The sequence below is a fragment of the Anabrus simplex genome, chromosome 6 (assembly GCF_040414725.1).
Source record: "Anabrus simplex isolate iqAnaSimp1 chromosome 6, ASM4041472v1, whole genome shotgun sequence".
Taxonomy (NCBI): Eukaryota; Metazoa; Arthropoda; class Insecta; order Orthoptera; family Tettigoniidae; genus Anabrus; species Anabrus simplex.
Genome location: NC_090270.1, coordinates 67,883,617 through 67,896,606, shown reverse-complemented (window position 1 = coordinate 67,896,606; position 12,990 = coordinate 67,883,617). Strand labels below are relative to the sequence as shown.

The following is a 12,990-nucleotide window of genomic DNA, read 5'->3' as shown; positions in this document are numbered from 1 at the left end:
CTATATGAAAATAATTCTACTGTTGTTCAGAGAATACTTTTGAAAGGTGATTTTAATCTGTCACACACTCTGTTTTTTCATGTAGTATTTCAATTTCCTTCTCATGATGAACTTGTACATTTTAAATAGTTTAAGGCGTACATTTATTGCCAAAACACTCTGTTGGTGTTATAAATAAATATTATGTTTCAGCTATTCCGGTGGAAGACCAACGTATTTGTCCTCAGAACAGGCTCTGGCCGATATTGAATATTTCATAGAATATCACAAGAAATTCTACCCAGATAGTCCATGGATAGTATCCGGATGTTCATATTCTGGCAATCTCGCGACATGGATGAGATTGAAATATCCTCACTTAGTAAATGGTGCTATCGCAGGCAGTGCTCCAGTGCTTGCTAAGGTAGATTTCTATGGTAAGTATTCATGTCATAAATAGAGCATCTGATCCCCCACAGACCTGCAAGAGGATATGAATTCATTCCACACCTGAAAGGTAGTGCGGGCTGCCTAATGGGAGGATAATGATACTGATTATTGATTCAAGAAAAAATGCAAATTTGAAAACAATCCCACTTGAACATTTTTCTCCTTCTCCTTCTACCACCTCTCCACATCATTGGGATCGCGGTTGGTAACTCTGTCGCACGTGTGGATTTGGCCCTGTTTCACGGTCGGATGTCCTTCCTGACGCCAACCCTATATGGGGGATTGTAATCATCACGGCGTGTTTCTGTGGTGGTTGGTAGTGTGGAGTGTTGTGTGAATCTGACGAGAACAGTGTTGGGAGAAACACAAACACCCAGACTCCGAGCCAGAAGAATTAATCAGATCGGGAATCGAATCCGTGACCCTCTGAACCGAAGGCTTTAGCGCTGGTGAATCATCCAAGGAATCGGACATCTTGAACATTAACCATACACACATCCTCATTATAGACTGTTATGCCTTTCAGCGTTCAGTCCCCAATCCTCTGTGAATTTAATAATCACCGCCACAGTCCTCTATTTGTAACTAGTACTTTGGCCTCCTTTAGTTCTAAGCTCTAATCTGTATTAAATCGTTAGAAACTGAACCTAAACATTGCCGTCTTGGTCTCCATATATTCTTCTTACCGTCCATAACAGAGTCCATTATTCTCCTAGGTAGCCTATCCGCCTCCATTCGCCTCACATGATCCCACAACCAAAGCCAGTTTGTGCGCACAGCTTCATCCATAGAGTCATTCCCTATCTCCTAATTACGAGTACCCTCCTGCCATTATTCTCATCTCTCTGTACCAGCAATCATTCTCGCTACTTCTAGCTTATGAATAATACCCTACTGTGCAAACCTTAAGGTTGAGATACATAAAACAACAATCATAACATATTGAACCCATAATTCTGCCTTGCTAAATATTGCAACTAGAAAATTGCAACCACAAGATGCAACTACGAGTGCAACCATAATTCTTTATTGCAAGCTTCTCTCACGTTCCGTGGCATCACAACTCACCGTGGAAAGCGAGCCACCCATTCTATCGAGCTCGGAATACTTCGGCTGATCTCGTATAATTACTAAATTAACATCTAGATAAAAACCTTCATTGCGAGCGATTTCGGCAATATCATTAACCAAGAAAAAAAAATTGGCATCCATACTGGCAGATTAGAAACACGTACCGAGGTCACTTGCCTGGATGTTAATCATATTAAATCAGATGCACACATATTCAAAACAAGTGTAATCATCGTGATAATTTCGTAGTTGCAAGTAATTAATTAGGGTGCATTAAAAAGTTCCAGGGTACAACTTAAATTAGAGAGGATATTTTCAGTGTACTTGACAGTTATTTCTTCCGGATTACGCCACAATGCTCTGAGTTGGTGTCTATCCATTTCCCAACTGCTATAAATCTATAAAGCTATTTATTTTACTTGTGGATGAAGATTATATTATCTTTGTTAAATTAGAAGACAACATATCAACTGATATACTGTCCCTTACAGTAAGAATTTATTGACCAAGGAGTTGGGTATTAATGTGTTTTATACGAAAATTCATGTGCCACCAGAGAACTTCAAATCGATTCTACTAGTGAGAGACAAAGAATATCTGAAGTGTAACAGACGGAGTATAGCAGTTTGGTGAATCATTATCAGAATCACTTTTATGAGAGAATTGAAATTCGTGACACGGTTGTGTTTCTACTAAATTTCTGAACGAGGTAGTGAACCCATAATTCTGTAAGTCAAGGGTTCAGTAAACTATTATATTTAAAAACGCATGGTAATAGAAATTTCATTTAAATAAATGCATTTATAAAACAAGTATTGATTTGTAGGAAGGATATATTTGCCAAGGGTGCTACACCATTCCGATAAATTTCCAAATTGTCTGAAGTCATTTAAGAAAAGACTAGGTAAACCTCTGATAGGTAATGTGCTCCTTGGACACTGATCATTAGTGATTGATTGGAAACTGCCGCTCTTTGAAATGTATCAGATATTCCTAAGGACTGTCATTTTAGAAAGCAATCCCATCTACCCATTTCCTGGATGGGGTTCATCGTTGCCTTACGTCCGTAGGTATAACCTTAAAGTGCCCTACACGTGTCTCCCGGGTAGTGCTAAGCTAGCAACAACATCGGCTGCTGGACCAAAAGAAATTTTCTTGCGGATATCCCAGCAAATAGAGGATACATCACAACCGTGATCATGAGTACAAACAATTCTTTTCAGAACCAAACAACAAAAAGGACCAAGGACATTCACTGACAATACTACAACTAAATGTTGAATGCATAAGCAAGGCAGTGAGCGATATACTTACAAGAGTGCTGAATGACAACCAAGTGGATGTAGCACTCTTACAAGAAACTCACTGTGAAGACCAAAGCCAATTCCTGTCCAGATGTAAGTTGCCAGGATGCAGTCTTTTCGCAGGATCTTTCCATGAGAGCTACGGAACAGCAACTTACGCTAAGAACAACATCGAGCAGGTAGAAGCTTTAAGTACAAGCGCTGATAATAATATATTCACCATCAAAATTAGAGCTGCTGGCAGAGAAGTTATCAACATCTACAAACCTCCTTCCCAGCCCTAGGTTAATGAAGCCATCCAGAATGTGAAACATCCTACTGCCATCCTAGAGGATTTTAACAGTCGCCACACCATCTGTGGATATAAAGATACCAATTCTGGTGGTAATTGTATACTAGAATGGGCACAGGCTGAAGATATTTTTTGATGTATGATTCCAAAGAGAGGGATACCTTTCAATCTGCTAGATGGAAACATGACTATAACCCAGACCTCTGTTTTGTTTCTAAAGACCAACAGGGGAAACCTCTCCCCTGCTGAAGAAAAGTGTTAGACAATTTCCCCCGAAGTCAGCACAGACCAGTTCTTCTGAAAGTCGGTATTGCAGTTCCAATTATATCAAATCCAGTGTCCATATGGAATTTTACAAACGCTAAACGGGGATTTCTTCACCAGTGAGATGGAACTCAACATCCAATGGATTCCACCAGCTCTTGAAAACTATAACAGTTTTACTGGACTGATATGTTCTATAGCATGAAGTACATTCCCCGAGTGTTTTGAAAGGAATACATCCCAGGGTGGAGCAAGAAGAGCAATGAGCTGTACGAAAAATACCAAAGAACAATCAAATGGAAGTGGCTGATGAATTACTGCATTGCTTATACTCTGCCAGGAAGGGAAAATGGCATACACTGACGTCTAATATTAACTTCCAACACTCCACCAGAAAAGCATGGTCCCTCCTTAGGAAGCTTGGCAGTAGTTCCACTAAATACCATAGCAAGAATTCTAAAATAAAGCCCGGGCATATACCAAACAGAATTGTTGGCTTAACCAGAGCATCAGCAGACACAAAAAGGAACGAAACAAGTCAAATCCTAAACGAGCTTAAGATAGAACTGTCCAGAGCTGAAACAAACTCACAGTTCTCTGAGGACTTTCTGTTGCAGAGATCTCAGCTGCTTTGAAGGAAACAAAATCGGGGAAAGCAGCAGGCTTTGAGGATATCCATCCCGAATTTCTGTCGCACAGTGGTCCTAGAACTATGGAATGGCTTTCTAAATTCTTTAGTGGCATCCTAATGAAAAGAAGGCTCCCACCTCTTGTTAAAAGAACCGAAGTTTTGCTGTTGAGAAGCCTGGGAAACGTGGCTGTAATGCAGAAGATTATCGACCTATTCCTCTACTGAGTATCTGCTACAAACTACTAGAGAAATTCATCTATAACAGAATCTCAGCTACAGCACTTCAGCACATTCCAGTTGAACAGGCAGGATTCAGACCTAACAGGATCTGTTGTGAACAGGTTTTGGCAATAACCAGCCATATTTTGCATGGATTTGAAGAAAAAATAAAAACGGTTGCTGTGTTTGTGGATTTATCATCAGCCTATGATACAGACTGGCGAAAAGGTATGATACTGAAGTTTCTGAAAATTATCTCTTGCAAGACCCTAGCTTCCTTGCTCAACAACTTGCTATGCAAACGCCTAATTCAAGTGCATCTCAATGGAAACATAAGCAGATCCTACAGATTAAATGATGGATTGCCGCAGGGTTCTGTTCTTGCTCCACTTCTCTTCAATCTCTACACGGCAGATCTTCCATCTACTGCGTGCCGAAAGTTTATATATGCTGATGACATAGCCCTAACAGTACAGTCCACAGACTTTGTGACCGCTGAAAGCATTCTTACACAAGATCTCCTAAAAATGGATAGATACTTCAACACCTGGCGATTGAAACCCGATGTGTACAAAACAGAGATTAGTACCTTTCATCTAGACAGCAGAAGAGCCCATTACGTTCCACAAGTTCAATTCAGAGGCCAACAGCTAAAATATTGTGCTCATTCAAAATACTTGGGTATTGTGCTAGATCGCTCTTTGACGTATAAAAAACACCTCTACAGAACAGCAGCAAATGTTAAAACACGTAACAACGTCCCTCACAAGCTCAGTGGCACTAGTTAGAGAGCAAATGCTAATGTCCTCCGAACAACAGCTCTTGCCCTAGTATACCCAGTTGCAGAATATTACAGCCCTGTATGAATAAACAGCGCACACACAGGAAAAGTTGATGTCCAGCTGAATGATACCATGAGGGCAGTGTCTGGCAAACTCAAATCCACACCACTTAAATGGCTGCCAGTATTAACTAACATCCATCCTCCTCACCTTCGAAGAGTAACTGCTGTGAAGAAGGAATGGTTAACATGTACTGCAAATACACTCTTGCCGTTTCATCAGGACTGCAACCCTAAGAAGCATGGAAGATTAAAATCTCGACATCCTTCATGGCAACTACGAAAGAGGCTGGTTGAATCACAGTACAACATGAAGAATGCCTCGAGGGAAGAGTGAACTGCTTCAAACCCTGACCAGCTAGGGTTGATATCTGACCCCTGTGGGAAAATCGCTGGGTTCAACTTGCCAAGAAGAATCTGGGCTTCGTTGAACACAGTGCGGACCGGTCTTGGAAGTTTTAACTTCTGGCTCCACAAGTGGGGAAAATTTTCCAACCCTCATTGTGATTACGGTGACGTGGCTCAGACAGTCCACCACATTGTAATGATGTGCCCACTTCGGAGCTTCCAGGGAGGATACTACGAACTTCATGCAGCAAGTGAAGAGGCAGTGAATTGGTTAAATATTTTAAGTTATATTACCATCCGCTGATCCTTTGTCTACTTGTTGTTCTATCTACTTTAAGTGTATATAGTTTTAAGTGTATATATATATATATATAGTTTCTCTGTACCCTCTATACGCCATACGAAATGCTTATCTAAATACGAGTGTTGGAACTTAAATAGTGGCAACACTGCTGTGGTTACACACCTACCTTACCTCAAAGCAAATGTACTCGCCCTTCCCACATGACCTGCGTGCGCACAAGCGAGAGAAACACAAGTCACTTGTGAGCTAGCGATTTAACGTAACGTTGTCACTATGTTTTCCAAACAGGAACAACGGAGTTCGATCAAGATTGAATGTGCCAGAGGTCGTACAGCACGACAGTGTCATCAAGGTCTTCAAGAGGCTTGGGGGGAATCTGCATTGCCTTACAGAACAGTGGCACGTTTGGAAAAAGCCTGAAAGATGGTCGGCAAACTGTGGCGGACATTCATCGGGCAGGTCGTCCTACAAGTGAAGAAGAATTGCATGTTCTTGCCGCGTTACTGGACAGTGATCGAAACCAGACGACTCGTGAACATTCGCTTCAGAACTGTTGCAGAGATTCGATAGGCAGTAGACCGCACCATTCGCACGATCAACAGTACAGGCTCTGCTCGAGATATACTACGACTTTCACATCGCTGGCAACGGGTTATACACAACGCTGGTTACTGCACTGAAGGACAGTAAAGGTTGCTAACATGTAACACTTTTATATCTGTTGTAAATAAATAGTTACCACTATTTAAGTTCCAACCATCGTATATATGTAGGTAGCATTTGTTCTGTTACCCAAAGTAAAGCACTCTTGAATAAAAATAGTAAACTGCTTTAAGAATCAGGAATGTCGTGTGATATGAAAGACAGAGGATGAAAAGTATTGTGTGTGGAAGGAAATACGGTAGATGACGGTTTTTATTTCTCCAATGTCATACCCACGAAATAAGGATATTATTGACCTTCCCTCCTAAAGTAGTTTCAACCTGATACAATGTATAACCTTATAATTGACGTTTCACGTGTAATGCGTGAACTTGAGATAATTACATTGATACAGTTAGTGTTCAATATCTCTGCCGTATCACTGTCATTAATGCACAAATAATTATGTTTCTTACAAATAGACCTCTGAATTATATGTGTCTCCTGTCGACGTTTGGTTTAAAATGCTCTATATTTTCAGATGGATCTCCCTTTTTTTTATCAGAAGGTTATGCTTATGGATTACAAGATTGTTTACATTTAACTCATCCGATGCGTCGGCCATTTTGATTTTTATTAAGGTCTGATACTATTGGAAATGGTCTTGGCTGTATTGTAGAGTGCAATATGATCTGACGGAGAAGCGAAAGGTTCGACAGTTCCAAGCAATTCCAGGAAGGCAGCAAGCACGTCTCCATGACGACCGCAGTGGATTCGCCCATGTTTCCATGGCAACCATATTCCTAATCCCTTCTCTCCATCCAGACAGGCAGTGAATGGATTCTCCCTGCGCTAGCTGTCAGAACGCTTCTCTGGTGAAGTTCTCTATGTGTATTTATTCATTCTTTTCAGAATATTATGAAGTTGTAGGGGAAATACTAAAGGAAAAAGCTCCGCTATGCTACCAGAAATTAGTTGAAGCCAAAGAAGAATTGACAGCCCTCACCAGAACTTCTAATGGTCGAAAGAAGCTCGCCAAAATGTTCAGGTGAGCAGAGCATGTGTCAATGTTAACAATTCCTAAACCACGGTGTCACATACCATTATTAATTTCTGTGCTCTCAAGTTACATCATATGGCTGTGATTCCACTAATAGCGCCTGATTTTCCCTCTTTCCTTTTTATCATTGCCTCTAATACTTCACCCTTAGTTAATGGATCATCAAACAAGGGTAGAGTAATTTCATATGTCTAAGTATATTTGTCTCATTTTTTCTAGATTTCCATTTATCATGACAATAATCCCTTGGAAACTATATTCGTTCATCCCTGCTTATGCTTGCTTGGTCATTTTATTTATTCGGTTTCAAATTTTCTTTACAATATCAGTTTAATAGCTATACCTCTTGGCATGCCAATTCTTCCTATTTTGACAGAATATATCTTCGTAAACCAAACCACAGCCCTTGGCACAAAACCTCCGAAGGGTCATGGTCTACCAAGCGGTGGCTGCTCATCCCAAAGGGTTGGAAATTACGAGGTGTCATGCGGTCAGCACGACGAATCTCTTGCAGTTTATTTTTGGATTTCTAGACCGGGGCCGCTATCTCACCGTTAAATAGTTCCTCAATTGTAATCACGTAGGCTGACTGGACCTCACACCAGCCCACAGATTCACGTAAAAATCTCACCCGGCCGGGAATCAAACCCGGGACCTCCGGGTAAGAGGCAGGGACGCTACCATTGCACAGCAGACCGCCTTTTACTACATAATCCTACCCTTGGCTATTATACGTTTATATTGTCCTTATCACTTCATTATTTTCTTTGCACTCATCGTTATACGAACAAAAGCTCTTTCTTACAAACATTCTGCTGCCATCTATAACCATTCCTCTTTCCACCATTAGCATTGCTTCCCCAATCGTATTATGCTTTATCATATATTCAATACCCGTCTTCAAAATTTCAAGGCCCTCTAAAATCGTCTCTAAATTCGTCTCCATGTTCATCTCTGCATCTATTCCTTAACAACTGTTTCTGTACATAAGTATTACGTTGTTTACCCCTGATTTTCCTTTACTTCTCTGTAACATCATAACAGCTGGAAAATGATGTGATGCTGCCCAGTTCTTTACCTTAATATCTTAAATCCAATGCGGCTCACGTTGCAATATATTACGTGTCGAAATTCCGAGTGTCATATCATGCTTTTCTATGTCTTTGAGCAACGATTCAAAAACATACATTATCTGCGATACGTCACTAAACCTTCCCCTTATTCGTAGCTTCACGGGAAGGTCTGTAAACTTGGTTTTGTTCAGTGGGTTTCTCTCATCTGTTGGCCGGCAGGCGCGCCCAGCTTATCTGCCTCCAGTTGACTCATCACTGCCCGTTACCCAGAGCAGCGACAGCACGGGAATGCCCGCACTTCGCAGTTTAGGTCCGTACTTAGGACGTGTATTAAATGTTGATCTGTTTGCTACAACGTTTCTTGACTTGTGAAATGTTACTTGGGGTTATAACTCTCATAATGCCTCCACATGTGAACGCGGTAGAAGAAAAAGTGTTTATGTACGATAATTATGTGAAAACAGAGTCTTGTAGGGAATTCGTTAGACGATGTGTAACACAAATTCCAGATGTACGCCCTCCTCATAGAGAGACCGTGCGGAAACTAGTAAACAAACTGAGAGGAACTGGTTCTTGACTCGATAAGAAGTGAAGTGTGAAGAAAACGTGTACTTAACGAGGGAAAAGTAAATAAAATCCCAGAAAGGTTACAACATACGCCTACAAAATTCCTAAGATGACCTGAACAAGAAGAGCTCAGCAGGGCCCGCTGCGAAAATGTAAAAAGAAAAACGGAGAAAAATAGCCTCAATTACGGAAGACGAATTTACGCGTGTGAATCGGAGTTTCCTGAGACGATGACACAAATGCGTGGATGCAGGAGGAGAACATTTCCAACATCTCCTGCCATAAGGTACGAGTTTATTTTCTTAATTCTTAATTACTAATTTTCTTTATTCTTATTTTCTTAATGATTCTTTTCTTAACTTCAATTGTTATCTCATATCATGCACGGTTAAATTGAGCAAAGTCCTGTCCCTGTCGCTATGCCGCGGAGCGGGGAGTGATGAGTCAACGGGAGGCAGATAAGCCGGGCGCGCCTGCCCGCCAACATATGAAAATAACTAACTGAAAAACTGACTGGTGAAATCGAGAAAGGATAATATCTGTGTCCAGCACACCATTAATGAAATACCACGCACAATCATTGTTAGAGTCCGGACCATCAAGCATTAATAGGTTAGTATGCAAAGTTACTGAAGCGAGCAGCAAGTATAGTCTAACTTCACAACGATTATGCTATGGGGAATGCATAAACATTAGGGGTATGGCCTATCAGAACGCCTATAATTTATGTTACCCTTGCTTCATTATGAAAGAGCGGGTGACCGATACTTTCTATTAACCAAATTAGTTTGCAATCTAACCTTTAATCATTATTAATCATTATTAATCGTGAAGATTGTGTGATTTTGTGATTTCCCGGTTTTTTTATCTATGCCTCTCTAGAAGCCATAGTTAGATCTATAGTAGCCCTCCTGAATCGACAATACAAATTAAATTCCTTGTTTCATCGCCTGGCCATCAACAGTTTAGCATGTACAGTTCCCCTACTGCACACATTTCTAATAGTTTCTCTCCATTCTTGTTAGATCCTTTCCCTTGACTTCCCTTTTCCTCTATTATTATCTCGCATATTTCTCTGTCGTATATCGGAATTTTCTCACCCATCCTTGCATTAATATAGACCATTAAAATTATCCCCAGTTCTTCATTTCTTAATTTGATTTAACTTATTTCTCCGATGAAGTCACCAATTAATGTTTTCTCTGCAAAAGGTGACCTCTCTCGACAGTTGTAGCAAAATCATATTATTAATGCTCTCTCTCTCCTTCTTTCCTTCTAACTATCTTCACCCAGGCTACGTCATTGAAGTCTGACTCCACTCATTCTGCCTGTTTCCATAGTACTTCCTTTACAGATACAGATATTCTTCCCTGACACGACCGCTACGTAATTCAGTACCATTTTATTATATGTATCTAAGAAATAGGATGATTGATGACATTAATATTTTGTTTGTTTTTAACAAAGAGCATAATGGACATATAGAACATAAATAAAACTATAGAAACAAATAACATTATCTAATGGCCAGTGCAACGCTACTGACCGCTAGTCGAAACGTCCAAACATCTACTGCGGAAGATGTCGACTTTACCAGTGATGTTGCAGCTGATGATGACGGAGATGGTGAGTTGTCCTCATGAATAGTTAATGGGGTATTTTCTTCATTTGCTAGAGAGTCTACCAGCATAAAAGCAGGTTTGAACAGATCGATGCTGATAGTTTGTGTCCCAACAGGTGTTGCTACTTGGAAATATTTCTCAGCTCGAGACAACATTTGGAATGGCCCGTCATATGTTTGCCGAAGGGGAGTTCTGGTTGCATCTGCCGTAGGAAAACGAATTTGCTGGAATATCATCCAGTCTCTCTCCCTTCTGTCGTTCCTTTTCAGTGGTGTTCTCTGTTGGGAGCCCTGTAATCACCACAAGGTTGCGTGCTCATATCACGTGGGGTCACCGATATGTTATTTTTATCCTTTCCGTAGACTATATGATTAAATAGACGGTAAATGAATTACACAGTCTAACTCAAACTGGCGAACGAAGCGGATGTGCTAAGTGGAGTGTGCAGAACAATGGTTGTAGTGGAGCAGTACCGAGCAGCGACAGGAAGGTGGTTATGGAGAATGAAATGGGAAAAAACTGAGAAGAGAGAGAACAAGAGTGACTTATGCAAGATGGAAGATATTGTGCTAGTGGCTGTGGTGGATACGACGCTGTCAGTTACTGGGGGCGTGGAACTTAATCCCGGCCCGAATGATAACGGCAATATGAGCTGAGACGACATGGAGGCTATTAAAGGAATAGTCAGTGAGGAGGTGAAGAATGTTTGTACAACAAAAGAACTAAATCAGATGTTCCAGAATTAGTCAAAGAAATTCGAAGAGCTGGAGAGATGGATAAAGGACAAAACTGAAGAGGTAGCAGCAAAGACGGGAAATAATGAAGAAGAAATCGTGAAACGGAAAGAAAGAATCAAAAGTCTGGAAGAAGAGGTAACGAAACTGAAAAAAGTAGAGGCGAGCTGTGGTCAGGAACAGGTGAAGAAATGTATTTTATATACGGACTGAAGTAAGAGGTAAAAGAAGCTAAAGATGAACTCATATACAAGGTGGTCGATGTAATTCAGACTAAGATGAAGATCAAATTTAGTGAAGTGGATATCGACGATGTGGAAAGAGTTGGAAAAGTGAGAGGGAGCAGGCATATCAGAGTGAAATTGATATCAACACTGATGGCGAAATTATTGTAAGAAATGAGATCAATTTTCAAGGCGAGAAATTATGGGTGAGAAGAGATATGGGAAGTGAAGGCCGTAAGTGCTTAAATACTTTAATATCTCATCTATTTAGAGCAAGAAGTCAAGAGTTCAGAGCGCATATCAGGGGACAGTAGTTAATAGTTTCAAACGGAAGGTGGGTAAGGCGTTGGCCGGTGGAGAAATTGCAGATGATTGACGAAAACCTAAAACGAGAAGAAAACAGGCTAGCTGACAGGAAGACAGAAGAGGAAGCAGCGCGGGACAACGAGGCAAGTAAGGAACGCACGTCAGTGTTCAGTGTACCAAGCAGTCCAGCGAGCAGTGCGGAAGCTGAAATGGGGAGTCAGCAAATGCCGACAGAACTTGACTCACAAGATCCGGGAAGTTCAAAAGTAAGCAGGCAAGTGTTCGGTAAAGAACAAGGAGCACGCAAGGAAATAAAAGGTCCAGACGCCCTGAATAGAGGGAGAAGATTAAGTCTAAAAGATTTGTAGAGCAAGAAAAGTAGACTTGCGGAAGAAAAGGAGGACAGGATGCGCTCCAAAGGACAAAAGAAAGATGGAATGGGAATGGAAAGGATAGGGCCATAAGAACAAGAAGCAAAAATAGGGAAGATAACCTGGAGGGACGGGAGAGTAAGTCATAGCTAGACTGGAAGGTAGGGTTTATAAATACCGAAGGGTTACTAAAGAAGCTAGGTAATTAGGCAGTTATTAAAACGATAGGAAGCTTTGATATTGTGGCACTACTGGAGACGTGGCTTGAATTCGGGAAAGAGATACAATGGAAAGGGTATGAGGTAAAGTATAAATCCAGAAGGAAAAAGAGCGGAAAGGGGATATTTCCGGGAGAAATAGCGCTATTGATAAAAGAAGAGATTAGTGAGCTAGTAGAAGTTATTGAAAACCAGATGGAGGAAGTAATTTGGGTCAGGCTTAGAAGGGGGAACGGACAAGGGATATAAAGGCAGATATGTTTTGCGTTTGCTAACTGCCAGCCACAGGACTCTGCCTACACGAACGAAAATTTCTGTGAGGAATTAGTACTAGAAACGAGTACCATAAGAGGGAAATTTGATGAAGATGGAATGTTGTTTTTTGGGGGACTGGAATGCCAGAATAGGAGAACTGTGCCCTGTTTACAGTAAAGAAGACGAGATGACGATGAGGGTAAGAAGGCGAAGTG

The 12,990-nt window shown here is 40.9% G+C and overlaps 1 protein-coding gene across 1 annotated transcript in view; it reads left to right on the top strand.

Annotated features, from left to right (window-relative positions):
- Positions 1-12,990, top strand: part of LOC136876105 (putative serine protease F56F10.1) — a 57,628-nt gene that overhangs the window by 30,244 nt on the left and 14,394 nt on the right. The window contains exons 4-5 of the mRNA XM_067149772.2: positions 193-416; positions 7,258-7,393. Of these exons, the coding sequence (XP_067005873.2) occupies positions 193-416; positions 7,258-7,393 (360 nt within the window). The remainder of the gene's footprint in view (positions 1-192; positions 417-7,257; positions 7,394-12,990) is intronic.